Here is a 17,585-nt window from a genome sequence, read left to right on the forward strand (position 1 = left end):
CAAAAGAGGATTGGGGAGATGGCAGAAATTAGTTAGTGTCCTAATTTTTATCTAAAAAAAAAAACAACCATAAGGAGCTGTGAGTCAACCATCTGCCAAGTCACCTGCGAGTCAACCAACAGCTGAGGCATCACTATATGCTGCCTTAGGTGGCTGAACCTCCGCCACAGCACCTCCAGCCACCTGAAGGACTCTGCCTCTCCGAGACTGGTCAAGAATGACAGCAGCTGCCTGCAAGTGCTAGCAATGCAAAACCCATGAATGCCCTCATGTCTGGTCACTTGGAGCACACCAACTACTAGTCAGTTCTTATAGTCTCAACAAAACTTAAGACAGCTCCTCTAACAGATGTATTATACCAAATAAGAAACCACAAGTCCCCAAAAGTGCTTCTCTAAAAGAGGAGAGGGAATAATGCAAAGCAATAATGGGAGCAAAAGACCTAACACAAAGGTAAGACATGGTAACCCTAGAAAACCTTGATTTTAATAATCTAAGTAATGCCACTGGACTCAGTGGCTGTTCTGGCAGTGAATAGTTAAGCTATAGCCTAAATCTTTGGCAGGATGGGGAAGCCACCGTAGAATATGTATGCTACTCACTTTCACACATGCTATAGCTATGCCAGCTGGATGCTGGAACAAGGCCAATCTTTAAGTGATATTCCTCAACTACATTAAAAAAAAAATCTCAATTTCAGAATCAAACAAAGACTTAAATCCAAAACAATATTTTAAGGAAATTAGACATTTAATCAGAGTCAAGTGGCTTCTTTAGAAAATATCCGTGTTTTAGTTCCATCCTCCCCCTTTATGATCTTTTTCGGTTGGTTGGTCAGAGGTGGTTTTTTTTTGTTTGCTTGCTTGTTTTTTGGCATAGGCACATACAGGCATATGGGGGAAGAGTAACTGTCCAGTTTTCAATTGCTCTTTGAGATTGAAATCATGGCATTCTCAATTCATACTGATTAAACATACAGACTAAACCAGGTAATTACAAATACATGTGTTGGGGATGCTTTTCTTTTCTTTTTTTTTTTTTTAATTCATAAAATTGTTCCCATCTTTAAAAACATTAAGAAAAAAAGGTGGAATTACCAACACACAGAAACAGATGTTTCTGATACTTAAATGTCGGGAATTCAGACTCCTTGTCTGGCATCACCTGCTTTTGATTCAGTATTCATTGTTTTAGGTTCATTTTGCTTAAACTCTGTCCAGTGATGTAGAGGTAAAGCCACACCTCTGGAAATGGGTAGCTGCACTATTTTTGAACACCCTTTTTTTTGGAAGACCTTGTATCCCCACAATGAAGAATAAGTGGGTAATTTAGAACACCGTACATGAACATGTGCACATATAGACATATTTACACATGGACCAAAAAGATCTGGCAAGCTAATATTAGCTTTTCAAAGAGATGCCATGTCTCCTTCTTTTGACAAGAAAGGCAACAAATTGTGGATATTCCTGGATTCTCCTTCTTTTGCTATACTAATATTTCTCAAAGGTTGCATCGCACATCTGAAAGTTTCACTTTGCCAACTTGATGCTTGCACTGTGATCCAGTAAACATGGAGTGACTTCTCCAACTGTGTTTGCACAGGATTTCTACCTACCACCATGCTTGCTGACCTTCTAGCTATTTGTTTCCAGCTAAATTGCCATCCCTGGGCTTGGTCTATATTTCCCTTAATCCCCTAATCTGAAAACAAATACACATGTACAAAACCTCCCCATGCAGATGTTTCTGAAAAGGCACGTTTCCTCACATGGAAAAATGCTGAAGTCAACCAGCACCTGCCCAGGGGCAGGAATCCCTCCCTTATGGAGATCCTAGTGCACCACTGAAGTGCATGCTCTAGTTTATTATAGGGATGACAAACTTTCTCTATTCAAAAATCTATTTAGTTAATACAGGCCAATTTCTGAAGCATCCTCATTTTGCTTCCCTTATTGGGGAGGGCACATCTGCACAGACAGAACTGACTTCTAGCCCTGACCAGAGCCACCATACAGTATTTTGATTTCTTACCGTAATGCCTGTATTAATGTCGGAAAACAGACATTTAAATTTTAACATTACAGGTCCAGCTTTTTAATTTGAATAGTCATCAGTTAACTATCAGCCTGTACAGAACATGAAAAGTGATAAATAAGTGCAAGATTTTAATGAAGTGACAAAGCTCTAAGCTGGCTCCTTACATGATTTACTTAATGTGTCCTACATTGTCTAGTACGTGATTTTGTCCACTGTACATATTATTTATAATTTAACAGGTCATTACAGCTTTAATATAATTGTGGGAATAAAAGGATATAAAATGCAAGAATTTCAAAATAAATTTTACAGTTCACATTTATGCAACAAATTATTTCATTTAAGAATTACTACTTAAAGAATTCATTTAAGAATTACTACTACTTAAATTATTTCATTTAAGAATTACTACGGTGTAAATTAGCATAAACAAGCACATGTGCCATGAGGAGCTTGTACAATAGCAGCTGGATTTGACACACTGAACTCTCTGTCCTACACAGTCCTCACCACTGTTACCACTGGCTGCTCCTTTCCATGTATAAGCAGTGAAAAACAGTAGTAGAGATAGGGATCAAGAACTGTAAGCTTTGGCAATGCATGTTTTCTGTTCACGTTGCTGGAGGATAGCTTCAGAATCCACATTCTACTGAAGAAAAAACAAGCTCAAGATGCTGGTTAATGTACTGGGCTGTACTTGGTAAACCCCTGCTCACATGTTCTCCACTGATCTAGACATTGTGGACAGAGCTGAGCTCACTATGGGATTGACCATGCTCAAGACATCTTCTCTCCTGGGAAGTTTGAGAGGTTGGTATAAGGCCTAAGCAGGTATTTCTGTATGAGCCAGAAGCAAGGAGGAAATGGATCACAGAGGCTAACTGCATACACAGCATCTCAGATAACAGAGGACCACAATGTCATGTTGGTGACAAGGTGGCAAACACATATACCATGACATATGAAGGGGACTATGGACAGCTTGACACCTGAGTGACTACCTCCCAGCGCTGGCAAAGCCCAGCCTGGAATACTGTCCATACTGGGATGATGCACTTCAAATACTGCAAATAAAATATGACAAATAAGACACAAGAAAGGCAGCCAGAATAATCAGGGATCAGACAAACACAAACTATGAGAAGAGACTGAATGAACTGAGATTGTTAAACCTAAGGAGAGATGGCAGCCTAAGAGGTTACAGTAGCATCCAAACATCTCAGAGGCTACTGCAGTGAGACAGACAATGACCATATCTACATGAATTAACAGGAAAAACAATGAGATAAAACAACTGTAGGAGAAATTGGAAAGAGATGTTATGAAAAATTTTTAAGGATAGAACAAATTCCCCACAGGCACCGGGGAATCTTCATCACTAAAACACAGACAAAACAGGGATATTACAGTTACAACACAGCTACAGCTGATCATGCACTGGGAAAAAGAGTAGTGGATCTCTCAAAGCCTTTCCTGTCTATTTTCTCTGTCTTTGGGGAGAGACTTACTGCACTTCCAGCTTGTGTTTTATAGAGTTCCAGATGTAGCTAAAACTATGAGAACTGGATTATAGTTTAACTCTGCATTGATTTTCCTGTGAAACAGTGAGGTTATACAAAAGGCCAGATTCTCAGACTACATAATTCAATTTAACTTCACTACCCTGAAAATGGATTAATTCAATGAAATTGGGCTAAATTACACCAGATGGGAATCTCACTCCGAATCTATGCCACCGATCATATTTCATCCTCTTCTTTCAACTGACAAGGAACATCAGTCTTAGGTCAAAGCCTTATCTTAGGTCAGACTCTTAATTCTCATCCACTTAAGCTTCCATCTTCAAACAACAGAACTCAGAAACTTCTGTTTGCCATCATGAAAATTCTCAAAACAAATGCTCTCCATTTCTGTGGTCTCCAGTACCAGGACACATATTTGTCAATAATTTTGCCCATCCCATCACTTTAATCTCTGAAACACTTAACCACAGTTGGGCATTTGCTTTTCTCTGACACCTCCATCTGAGACTCAGAGTAGAGCTGGTTTAAAGAAAGAAAGGGGAAAAATATAGGACCTTGAGGACCTTGACGTGTCTAAGAGATTATGAACTCTGAAATGCCACAATACAGTATCAAACACTGCTTTGTCATTTTTGACAAATTCTGGTTTTCCACAGTTTACCAGGAAAGGAAGCAGGGATTTTTCCAGGTTCTGCAAGGCCCACGACATTCAGCACTCAATCACTGCTAACCAGTAGAGAAAGAATCTAGAGATCACTAAAACTACAGTGGCGTAAATGAGGACTGATTCTATCAAAGACCTTTTAGAAGGGGAAACACAGTCTTTGGAAATTCCCATGGTACTTCTAAATGCAGTACTCCTCACGAAGACATTCAAAGTTTAGATATTTCTAATAAAGTTAGCCCTATCACTGAACAGTCAAGGCTTACCCAAGCTACTGTTTATTGTGTGAAGTATACCTGTGTTCATACAAGCTAGCATGGAGAAGCTGCATCCTGAAAACACAAGTGTGGAGAATCATATTGAAGGGATGTGGCAAACTGGCTAGACAGGCTTAGCTTAGCAGCCTGGGGCAGTGCCTGTGTTCACATCACATCTAGACTGATCCTGTGCCAAACCCATGGCTCTGGTGCCTCTGTACTACCCGCCAGTGCAGAGAATGAACTGCTGCTTTCTAAGAGATGCCCAGCCAAAAAAAATAAAAAAGTAAACATTAGCTGACATGCATAAATTCAATGTCAGCCCAGAAAATGGAGCTTGCCTATATCACAGCATCTGATGCTCAGAGTCAGGTTTGCTGGCACAGTCCTGGTCTCAATGGACTGGTCAGCAGAGATTGAGCCCAGCTGTCTTCAAAATGTCAGGTAAGTGTGATGTTCACATACAACATAAGCTGCTGCAATGTAAACAAGCCTTAACATTACACATCTCTTAAAAGCAGTGTTGGACCAGTTACATACTTGTTTTATCTGAGCAGATGTCAGCATCTGCTTTAAGTAGAGAGAAACGAAACATTTGTGCTCCTTTGCTGTCCCCAGCCCCCACCCTACTAAAAGTGAGGAAGAACACTGACTGTCAGATTTTTCAGTGGCATTTTACACCAGAGCAGAAAGACAGATGTTTTAATTCTCCCCCTGCCCTCCCCCCTACAATCTGGGCAGCCAGTCTCTTTGCTAAGCTGTTCACCCTTACTATTAAAATTGATTTGCACAACAGTACATTGCAGCCAAAGCAAGCACAGCAGTCATTAAAGAGTAGGCTGCTCACACATGTTTCTGTACTTAGCCAAGTCAACTACTGATGAATGGGTCATCTTTTGTCAAGCAACTGTAAGAAACTGGTAAAGAAATAATTTGTGGTTCAGGAACAGTTATGCTGACAGGTAGGCCTTCTCTTGTTCTTTTGCTTTCCAACAACAGTGTGCTCTGTACACTGGTCCTCAACCAATCTCTTGTTGTGATAACAGAAAATAATGAAAACGCTGTAGTCAGTTGCAAGAGCTTATGCTGAGAAGCTGTGGAAATCTTCAAAAAGTAAATGTACAGACACTGAGGCCAGTAAAATCTGGCGAGCTTGCTCTGGTCAGCTCCACATGTCAACTGCAATTTTTGCAATTTTTTTTGTTTGGTTGTTTTTTTTTTTATTTTATTTTATTTTTATTTTTATTTTTTTTTCAGTCATGGAGGCCACTTTTTCTGGTTCCAAATACACACACACACACATACTTCTCTATGTGAAACCTCTGAGAGGTCTTGGAAGAGGACACTACACATTATCTTAAAAAAAACAATAATTACAAAAATCTAGAGTCTTAGGCCCAGATACTGTTTTGGGCTCCAGAAAAGACTGCAATAGAAATTATGGTCCAAAGTCAGACCAAAGCAGCTCCAAGAAGCCTCAGCTAGGTCCAGGCTGCATTTTACTAAATAACAAATGAAGAGCTGGAAGGGAGAAAACTTGCCAACAGACAGGGAGTGGCCGTAGCAGATGAAATTTATATCAGAAACATTAGAAATGTGGTGCCAAATTCCCATCTCCATCCATAGTTTCCACAGCCAAAAGAACAAATGACACCCGTGGGAGAAATATGCTGTCAGGAACTGCACAGAGGTTGTATAGCAGCCTATACTAAGCTCTCTTGCAGGCTTTGGTGTAATATCTCACCAAGGATAGGAAATAAGGAGTGGTGCTCTACCTTCTTCTATGCTTCTAAGACTTCAGGAGCTGCTATTACGGTGCCCTCATTCTTGAAGCTATTCTAGTCCTGAAAATACATATTTACAGAGGAGTACAGCTGAAAGTTGTAAATAGCTTTGTAAAAAGAAAGATTTATGGAGACTTACAACACAGACAAATGAAAAGGAATATTCACAGAGAGATCAAAAGATAATGCACACCAAAGTAAATGTGAAGTTCTATTCCTCAGCCCCAGTAAACTCAGGGTCTCATCTCCAAAGAGACACTTCTCAAACACTAACTAACTGATCTCCTGTCCTCGAAGATGATGGGAAAGACTGGTCCATTTTTCCACGTGTTATCAAAAATAAAATAAAATAAAATAAAAATAAAATAAAAAATAAAGACAGCTTAAGTCAACAGGTAGCTGATCTACTTGGTTGGAGTTTGGCATAATTGGACACATTTAGCTATCAGGTATCCTTGTCATCTACCTTCAGAATTAAGTAGGCACCTGTTAACACCGAGGTCTATTAAAACCTGCATTTTACTTCTCAGAACAGCCACCCTGATGTGTCACTTATGGCCACCAGAGTGAAAGCTGCAGGACTAGGCCACTATATAGGTCCTAAGTATGTAGTTTTGTCTAGGTCCACAAGGCTAGTATCCTTCTCAACTATGAACAGCTCTAAGAATATCTGTAACCCTATGAGTCATACTTCATTAGCACGAAATTAAAAGAATTATTTGCCCTTTTTTTAAAGTTCTGGTTCCAAGAAGTGAACAACCTCATAAGCAATTCTTCTGAAGATGAAGTTAAGATGTCTGTTGTCATACAACCTTTTCCAGAGCTATGACGGCTCAGGAGTGAATTACAGCACACAAATGAGTCTGGATATGCATTTACTTGTAGAAGAATGGGCTGTATGCACTGACACATAAGGCCTTTATCTGTCCTGCCTCCACTACATCAGTTCACTAAATAGATCTAATTTGCAGTTTCCTCTGAGGCATTTACCTTTGGAATTTTGGTTTTAATAATGGGAATCTCTTGTATATATACACACATAAAATGATAGCTCTTTAATGATGCTAAGTCAGACAAATGTCCTTTCTATGAACACAGTGTACGAAAAATGTCCTTGAATATCTCAGATACAAAATGCCAATAAATTGAATTTATGTCTCATTTAATCTGCAATGGAACAGTTAATACTTAAAGGGTACATATACTTCTCCTGGTCCCTTTCTTCCTGAGAAACTTTCAGATGCTGAAAATCAATTCCTTTTGTCTCCTTGTTATTCATCTGCTACACATTAAGGAGAAACTTTGGGCATTCAGTGATCCCACAATGGTCTTTCATCTCCAGAGAAGCCTGGTATGAATTAAAATCTTATGCTCCCACAAATTATGGATGCATACTGCAGCATGCCACTGGCTTATCTGCTCATGACTTTTGCCAGTTTTCTCAGCATGCTCCAGCTACCTAATCTGCATCTTTCAACTTAAGTCACTCTTCTATAACGTGACCCATACAATCCAGGAAAAGTGCTTTGACAGTAATGTACACTAATACGTAACACCACACAACAGGTACTGCTATCAGTTATTTTTCCAACTCCCTGCAATTTAGAACTTATATTAAAAAGTATTTTTACTACAGCCAAGATCTCAGTACAGGGACAATAAATAGGCTATGAAAGTAATGTCCTTTCATTTCACTGGCCTTAAGAAACAAAGATTATATAGAAGTACCTGGTGCAATTTGTGTCATGTCTGTTTTTAAAGGCAATTTTCACCTAGGACTTTATTATTTGTCTATAATGGATGCAAAATTCTGCAGTACTGGTAAAACAAACCCTGGTCTTTCACTCCTGGCTTCCTGCAATTGGTGCTGCTGTGTCCCCTGTAATGCAGGAGTTCAAGGCTCCCACACTCAGGTTTGAAAGTAAATCAGGGCTTAACGTTTTTTTGTTTGTTTGTTTGTTGTTTTTTTGTTTGTTTGTTTTTTTTTTGTTTTCCCCAAATACTGTTTCCCCACTCCTCAACTCTCAAATATACCCTGCAGTCAACTTAACACATTCAAATAAAGGAAACACTTGTAAATCCACATTCACTTCTGTCCTACAGGAACTTTTACTAATAGCTTCTACACCCAACACCCCAGAAAAGCTTTTAGCTACTTTGCTCTACAATCTCATAAATGACTGTTTTTTGTTTGTTTGTTTAAATTAGATCTGAGCATGAAATATTTTCCACCATATACTCTTGTTATCAACTCAATATCAGCAGTTGGAAGAGCTTGAAAATAAAGGTAGTGAAATGCTAAATTAGAACAGAAACATGTATTACATGTAACCCTGAGGATCAGTTAAGAGGCATCACTGCAGCTCAAGTCCTCTAGCTATTTTGGGCTCAGGTGACCATGCAGGCAAGAAAATTTAGAGCTTGGCATGTGCGTAGTATGCGTCCAGTGAAAATGTGCAAATAGTTAATAGCAGGCACTGAACTCTTGATGTTACATGAATAGCCCATTCCAAGTAGATTTAAACCAGCTCAGGTACACCTAAGGTTGATGACAGCCTCACGTCATCCTGTTTCCTGTTCCAGGTTATTGTACAGATCCTATTTTCCTCCAGTATCACAATGGTTTTCATTTTTTTTTTGAACTCAGATGAAGCCATTAAAATACTTAATATAGTATATTCTATAGAAGATTCAGTACAAATTCTCTACCTTCCCAAACAGCAGCTATGACTAATTTTTCATCAGAGGAGACAAAGCAGGTTCAAGCTCTGACAAAAACAACCTAGCATGTAGCTGCTAGCTAGTCAGTGCACTTGGATAGAGAGGTGCCTGTCCAGCAAAGACATTACTTACCTCGCTTGAATCCTCCTGCTGATTGATAACAGCTAGTGCATCCTCTGCAGCCTGGCGCTTGGCTTCGGCAACAGTGCGCTCCATTTTAGCTCTCTCAGAAGTGATCATGTCGTGAGCTTTCCGCTCGGCCTCTGACACTGCCTTCTGCAACTCGGCCATTGCCTGACGTTTAACTTCATTGACAGCTTCCTCTACAAAGGAGGGAAGAAGTCCTCATCAGCACAGGATGTTTGGCACATGGCTACCCAGAAGTAATGCATGAAATGCAGCAGCTAGGCTACTGTATTGTGTCTTCATGGTAAGAAGGACCAAGATGAACCTGATTCCTCGAGACTCTTCAAGACCACCTTGTTGCTTCTTTACTTCCCCATCACCAAAGCTCTCAGAAATCTCTAACACTTGTGGTGATTCTTGCTATTTTGATTCACAGTTAATACTTCAGTAGGTACAGACATTTCAGATTGCTGATGCATTATTTTGTAATCTTTTGGATGATTTTACTTGGAAAATTGGTTTTGCAGCACACCAGATTGATGAATATGTTCAGCAAGAATTATTACATAAGACATGCTGGACACTTTTTCAGAATGGTATCTTTAAGCTTTGGTAATTAAGATAGGATTCAGTCACTAACTTTTTTTTCTGTATGTAAAAAATAGATACATGAAACACCCAAGGTTTTATTTAAAAAAATAAATAAATAAATCATTGGTCTAATATCTTTTCCTGGACATAATTTTACAACCCAGAATTAAAATTTGTTTATGAACATTCCTTTGACCTATTGATCTCCTCTGCACACCGACGTTGACACGGCAAAGACTCAACTTCCTGACACTGCAGAGCCCTTGAGCACACCAAAGCCAACAAGACTCCAGTGCACAATTAAAACTGAGCCAGGGCACATTGCTTCATTATATACAAGGGCTAATGTTTTTGTAAAATAACTAAGTCGCTATGAGCTGTTTCTTCAATATATACTTGTGTCATATCTTTTATTCCAGAAAACACGAATTGTCACAAATTAGTTATTTGAGTTTTGATGCAGGAAGAATGAAAAGATTTTACTAATGAACAATCTTTTAATTGACAACTAAAACAAGTAATTTCTTTTTTTTTTTTTTAATTAACTGCTCTAATTAACAAGGAAACCATCCTCCCCCTGAATTAGTTTATCTAATTTTCATCTTTATTCAAAGCAAAATGACAATGATTAATTGAAAATTTAATAAGCAGTAATTATTAACTTGGCAAACCCAGTACCAATTAACACTCTATTAAAACTAATTATGACATGTTTCATTCAAGTGTTTGCACTTAATTGTTTCATCCACTTAAAAACCACCTTAATTAAATGTTCTGTTTAATTAAAAACATAGATTTCTAATAAAAAAAATTACTGTAGATTAAAATTTAAGTATTACAACTGTGTTAAGGGTTTGAGTTTGGAGACTCCATTAAATGTATTTGTGTGTATGCACACGTATGTGGACCTAACAATCAGAACTGTCTGGAGTTTTGATGTCTCATAGCTCTGCGTTTGTTATTTTAAGCCACTACATGAAGTTTCCATTTTCAATTATTAAGCCAAGTACAATTGCAATACATTGCAGTACATTTTTAAGCCATGTACTGACTAAAATTGAATTAATTAAAATGAAAGAAGAGTTATATTATTTGTTGTGTGTTCTCTGTGTGTGTATGTCTGTGAGAGATGTTTCAGCTGAAGTTTTTGGGGGTGGGGAGGGGGGAATTAAGAGATAAAACTTATGCCTTTATTTTTATGAGGCTGAAAATATGCCCTTATATTACCCTACCATAAATGTTGTTTAGGGGAAAGCCTCAGGAGAGGAAAAAAATCATACCCTTCAACCATACAGCCAAGGCTTAATTTACTTTGAATATTCAAGGTGAATTAAAATTCTATCTAAGTGGCAATACAGGACAATAATTTTTGCTTACGATCAAAGCTGCAGCTAGACTAATTGTATATGCAAATCAGGCAATTTATATTTAAATTATGCATTCCTATTCTAGTCCCACAGGCACACACAGATCAGCAAAGGGAATTGGTAGGACATTTGCAAGGTGCTTGAATATTTATTACCAACTGCAAACATTCACTGATCGTGAGAAAAGAAATATACACAGGCAAACATACAGATGCAATTTTATTACCATTTTCATAAAAATGAGGCAACTTAAATACAGACGTTTTGCATCTATGAACTGCAGTTATTAACAAAGTAGATTTCTTAGAGAAAATCTGTATTCTTGCTGATATTTACTATGGTATATAAATTATCTTTTTATGGTATGATGCACTTTCATTACATCATATAAGCTTAATCTTATGCTGAAATGTTTGCAGTGGTTAGAAACAACAGTTTCATCTATTGTTTTAATCTGGAAGCAGAGTACCCCAACACTTTACAGAGACTTCTAATTTTATAGCTTTTAATCCTAAATAATCTCTCTCTTCAATCCAAATATAAAAATTGAACCTTATATTCTCTGTCATGATTTTTTGCAAAGCTTCTGAGTGTGTGAAGGTGCTATAAGTACATATGAGTCCATGTGTTGAGGAAAAGGGGTTATATATTTTAATTGGCATAAACTATGGATTGAACTTTAGTATCTCCATTACCTTTAACAGCAAAATTTGTGTAATGATATACTAAAAATGAAAGCAAAGAGTTAAACTATAGTGCTTTTTGGTCACATGATTTCAATATTGTGACTCATAACATCCAACTCATGACACCTAATTTATTAAAAATAGACAAAAGTTACTATCATTGATTTTGTCCACATCTCCTTAAAAGATATGTTTCCAGTACCTACAGGTATTTCATAGCCATAGAATATAGGCATTGTAGTTTCAGATAAGAATAAAAACTGGGATATTTGTGGAGGAAAATTTATGAGTGACAGTGAAGTAAATTTTATTTGCCTTGACAAGTTTGAGCTATCAAGCACTACAGAATGCTGCTCCTTTTCCAGAAAACAGATTAGATTAGATTCAAATATCAGAAAACTTGAATCAGTAGGTTTTTAAACTAAGTATCTAAGATGCATTTATGTGCATCTTCCATTTTTCAATTACCGCTAAGCATTCTTGCTCTAAATTCCCTTGTCTTTTTTTTTCAGAATTCAGCTGAAATATTCCTTTACTTTCACAACTCATCATTCACTGCTGTATGTAACCTGACATGATGACGGCAGCTCCTGGGCACCTCCCTCACATCATAGGCACACTCAGTCCACATCATGAGAAAACAAAAGGTGATGGACAGGGATGAGGCACTGTCACTGTGACATTTGCATCACCTCCCTCTCAGGCTGACCCTAGCAAAGAAAGTCACTGGGAGTTGGTGACGTGAGTTATCTCACCTTCACATCGCAAAATGTGTAATTTCTTTCTCAGGAGTACCCTGGCGAATACGCAGGAGTTTTACTGTCTTTGCATGAGAAAGCATGGTCATCCCATGCCTTTTTGGTAATTCCAGAACTTCCATCTCGATTGCCATGAGCAGTAGATCTTGCTATGTGACGGGATGGCTGGAAGACTGTCTCCCCATTAAACTGAAAGAAGCTAAGACAGGAACCCGTAAAGGGCCTGGGATCACCTCAGTATTTAATTAAGAGGAATAAGTATTTTCACGAAGCAAGTCATCCAACCTCTGATCCTACTGGCCCTCTTTACATGCCTGCCTCTTGACTACTGAGGACACTGAGAGTGGCTTGGATTCTTCATCTGCATAACTATTACTCAATGTCATTAATCAGGATACGGATGACTTTCTTTTCCATTGACGTATGAAACTGAATTGGGTTCACATGGCTTTAATTTACAAGGTGATGCGTGCTACGTGCTTGCTCCAACAATCACAAAAGCATGTGCTCAACTTGGTATACTTAAAGAATTGCACTGGAGTCTATCAATCTCCAAAAGTTTAAAATGAATCCCTTTTACACATGATTTGCTGTTTCAGATGATTTTGGGGTTGCTTATTAACTGTTTTTGTGCCAAGTTCTTTCAGTTCAATGGATTCAGCTTCTCAATCAGGCTTTTTACACTTAATTCAGCTGTCTACACATAGGTCTTTATGGCCAGTTGAGACACGAAGATATCCACACTGAGCTAGCAGAAATGGCTTGTGAGAGATTTGCAGCCTTCTAGACTGGCAGTTGCAGCCCAGCCAGGAAACTACACAGCATCTCAAATGGCATTAGAGACCTGCTCTTACAGGCACTGAATTGCACTTTTACTGTCTTGAACTGCTTATGAAAATGGGGAGATCTCCAGCTTCAGTGCACACTCTTGAAAGTGAAGGCCAATGATTTATTAAAAGCATTATGTCTTCTATTTTTTTACTACTGTTAGTATCAGATAGGGGTATGCATCCTGTAGCAGGTCAGATTTTTTTCTTCTCCAGTTCACAGACACCCTTAATAAAAAGAATCTGACTGAAAGCCACATCAGCATGAAAATAGAGTCCAGAAAAGGGTGCAAAGAAAAAAAAATGTTTCAGAATAACTGATGACATAATTGTTCAGTACATGACATGTCTCAATTCCCTTATACTACCATATCTGGATAAACATGATGAGGATGCACATCCAGTTTTATAACTCAGGCCAAAAGCATCATTTAACTTGTATGCTAGCTTATGAAGATTTTTTTTTCCTTCTATTGGAGTCAGAAATGGCCTGATATGCCAAATAAAATCAAAACCTGGATACTGCAAGAGAAATCAAATTCCTGAAATTCCCATGCATAATGTTTCTCTGTAAGGCTTCCTGGGACTGCACTTTTTTTTCCTTATTTTTCATTTAAGATGTTAACATAAATATGGTAAAACAAACTCTGAAAAATACTGTGGGCATACAATAGCATTGAGTTATAAAGGCTACGTGATTCTTGGACAAAAGAAAAACTTGTAACAATTTTATTTTTCATAGAAACTACAACAGATCCAAAAATACAGATCCAAAAGTTGCACATTGAAAAATGTTGACTGTAAATGGTAAACCCATGCTACACAAACAACACAACTTCTTGTCTGATACAACATTATGCCATTTGTGTGTTCTGCATCTAGTCTAAAATACACCCAGCAGTTACAGGACACTTGAAAGCATCAAAACTGCTGCATATTTGCCATTTAATCATTAATCCTGCTCAGGCAGCAGCAGTACATGGCTGTAAAGGTGTTCAGAAGCTCTCTTCATCAGTGAGCATATGTGTGTGGGGACATGTGAGAGTAGAAGCTCAACTATCCAGTTCTGGTTCAAGAGCCAACTCCTGACCCCTCTGAAAACAAGGAAGCTCTGATATCGATGGTGAAAGAGCAAAGGTTTGGCTCCAGCACCATAAGAGGATCCTTAACAGGTATACTTAGTTTTTTTCCCTACTTCAGGAATTCTTACCTTACCTAGGTAGGAGTATTGAAGATTTAAAAAAAAAAAAAAATCCACAAGAGCATTTTTTTAAATTGCTAACAGATTGAAACCTTAGCATATCAAGTTTCAGCCTGAAACCACTATAACCCTTGAAAATAGGGGTCTGTAGTGGAAGCACTGATAGCCCCTTAACTATAGCAGCAGATGCTTCCATTATAAAGATTATTTCATGTTCTGATCAGTTCCAGTTTAAGATTATTAAATACAATTTCTTCTTGTTACTAGTAAACCCTTTCTATTTTTTTATTCATCACATCAGTGCGTTAACAACTGCACACAGCTGCCAGAATACTAAGCTCGTGTTTTTAAACAGTTCTTACCAGCTTTCTTCCAGATCTCCTCTGGCACATATCCAGATGCAGGCCTGTGAAGGAATTCCCGATGCGATTCTGCAGGAGGAGGGAGGGGAGAGGAGGGAAAAAGAAAGAGCATGGTAAGCAATGCTTGAATGTCGAACAGGGCTCAGAGAAATACCTTTTCCCTTTCTTTACTTATTGCTCAGGCAAAAATCACATGAAGTTTTTCTTTACGTGAAATAAGAAGGGCACTGTGGCAGTCAGTCACTCAGGAATTTCACATAGACCAGATTGACATTTGGGGCTCGGATGTCTCATCTTAAGCCAAGCTGAGACTTGTTCGCTTTATTTTTATTTTACAGTGTTTCAAGTCGACTCTATTTGACAGTTTCCATGCTTTTAAAGCTGGCTTTGTGAGACTGACTGAGGGAGTGACATGCTTCATCCTTTGTAATTATGTTTATGAAAAGAAAGAAGAAAGAGGGCAGCAGCCCGCATTTGGCGCTTCTGGTCTGTCTGGCTACTGACGAGCAGAGATAAAAGCCGAGATGTCAATCCAGTGATCAAATAAACCGTCCACAGAAAAAGAAAGAGGTGTTTCTATATGTTCAGAGATATGCTTTTCTATATCTGAGCCTGTGTTGGTAACTGTAGCCGCACAAGTTTGGGAAACAGAACCTTTAACTTTAGGTTAAGCGCCTACAAACACACACCCAGCAACCTCACGGGAGCTGGAGCTCATAACTCACCCGTATATTTCAATCACATTTTGACAGCTCTTGCCCCCTCCTCTCCTTTTTTTCCAAGGGTTTAACCTCTGGGCATGAGCCTAAGAACTCTGAAATCAGCAAGATCCCGTCCACACCGACTTCAAAGCCACAAGATCAGACAAAGCAGGAATAAAACTCACTTTGGCCTGAAATTCAGCATACAGATTCTCAGCAGATGAAAAGCTGCTCTTTGCAAATACAAATATAATTTAAAACCTGATCAACTGCATTTCAAAGTTACATAGGAGAAATGTTTTTAAAAATACAGATAGATTCACTGCTGTGATTACTTCTGCCTGTGTGATAGAACTCAATAGTCAAAATAATTACATTTGAAAGGTTTTGCATCTTTTTTAGAGATTTTGCTAGAAATCAAACATCCTCTTTGATGTCTGATTTTGAATCAGAATAAAAGTATTTAAATTATTTTCTTTTTTAATTTTTATTAATTATAATCATTTTTATATATTAAATTTATTATTAGACAACTTGGTGAAAAAGTAGCCTTTTTGATGGTAAAAAGGTTGAATCATTAGGTTTTGCAGTGTTTTTTATACCACTATGGATATGCGTTCAGTACTGTTTATATAGAGTATGATACAGAAACTTTAAAAAAAAAATAAAAGAGGAAGCTTAATATGGCATCTGGCTAACAAAGGGGAAATGACAGGGGCGGTTTCAGCTGTGCAGGCAGCAGGGAATCCCAACCCCTGCCCGCTGCTCCACAGACACAATTTCTAGCACATGAATCTGCAGACACTGACTGGGCAGATTGAATCTTCCCATCTGACAGGCAGCTGAGCAGATTTCCCCAGCTCTTCTGTTTATCACTAAAAATGGATTTTTATAAGCAGAATTTCACACCTCTCAAGCATAAAATGATGGGTGTGTATATAAAGTTGTGTGCAAGAACAGCTAACTATTTACATTGGTTTAATTGATGTGATAGAGGGCTTCAGCCCTGACATTGAAAATGTGAAAATTCTCAGTATCAGTTGCTTCATATGATTCTGGAGACTACAAATATTATTATGTACACTTCTCCCATCTTTTGGAGGTTTTAGGACCTATGGGAACAATTCCAGTTCAGTCAGGGACAGAGGAGGCAGCAGAAAATTCTGCTTGAAAGCTCAGAAAAACTAAAGGTGAAAAATAAAAGCATTCTTATTTGCTTTTCCTGCAATAACTGTAAGACACAATCAGACTCCAAATGTGGCAAAGCAAGTGTTTTGTTGCATTCATGTCTTGTATTTTGGGTTTAATTTCCTTTCTGCAATTTAAAGTACTCTCCACTGCAAGAGAATCATAGCCCTGACTTAAGCCCTCTACCATGTACTCAGTATTAAAAATAAAGAGATGTGGATCTGATTTTTTGGTACACATGACTTTCCAAAAATGGAATTCAATGACATAAATGACCAGATTGCCAGCTAATTGTTAAAATTTCCAAAACATAAACATCAATCAAGCTCTTATTCCAACCACAAATTATTTACATGAGGAATAAGATCCTCTGCAAGAAGAATTAAATCAAGAGCTTGTGAGAGACTTTCCCATAGTTTGGACTGGCACACAAGAAAAGACAAGAAGCACTTACAAAGATAATAAAAAACATATTTTCCAAACAAGAAAAATATTATTAACATGGCTATTGTTTAGTCAGTGGTGATGAGTCCATGAAAACATTCTTCTTTTGGGGGCTAAACTACAGGACATGACCAGAAGGTATGAGTTTTACATTATTATTTTTAAGCTAAGGTGTGCTTCATATTAAGAATCACAGAACTTGATCAGTAAAAATAAAACGTAAAAAATCTCAACAGTCTAGCAAAGGAAGTCTAGCAAATTATAAACAAAATTGACACAATTGAGCAAAGTCCCTAATACAATGAACAAAAAAGCCAGCTGAAAAAAGACACAATGAGGATGAAT

At 37.9% G+C, this 17,585-nt stretch overlaps 1 protein-coding gene and 1 long non-coding RNA gene across 4 annotated transcripts in view; both read right to left on the bottom strand.

The window, feature by feature from the left end:
* Positions 1 to 17,585, bottom strand: part of RUNX1T1 (RUNX1 partner transcriptional co-repressor 1) — a 112,962-nt gene that overhangs the window by 4,124 nt on the left and 91,253 nt on the right. For all 3 annotated transcript variants that reach the window (XM_035317164.1, XM_035317165.1, XM_035317166.1), the window contains 2 exons: positions 14,908 to 14,976; positions 9,122 to 9,312 (listed from right to left, as the gene is read on the bottom strand). In XM_035317164.1, the coding sequence (XP_035173055.1) occupies positions 9,122 to 9,312; positions 14,908 to 14,976 (260 nt within the window). The remainder of the gene's footprint in view (positions 1 to 9,121; positions 9,313 to 14,907; positions 14,977 to 17,585) is intronic.
* On the bottom strand, positions 1,029 to 9,111 carry LOC118161616. Its single transcript, XR_004748100.1, has 2 exons — positions 2,450 to 9,111; positions 1,029 to 2,393 (listed from the first exon to the last, which is right to left on the bottom strand). It is a non-coding gene; the product is annotated as an uncharacterized LOC118161616 (long non-coding RNA).

This window comes from Oxyura jamaicensis, chromosome 2, assembly GCF_011077185.1.
Source record: "Oxyura jamaicensis isolate SHBP4307 breed ruddy duck chromosome 2, BPBGC_Ojam_1.0, whole genome shotgun sequence".
NCBI classification, from domain to species: Eukaryota; Metazoa; Chordata; class Aves; order Anseriformes; family Anatidae; genus Oxyura; species Oxyura jamaicensis.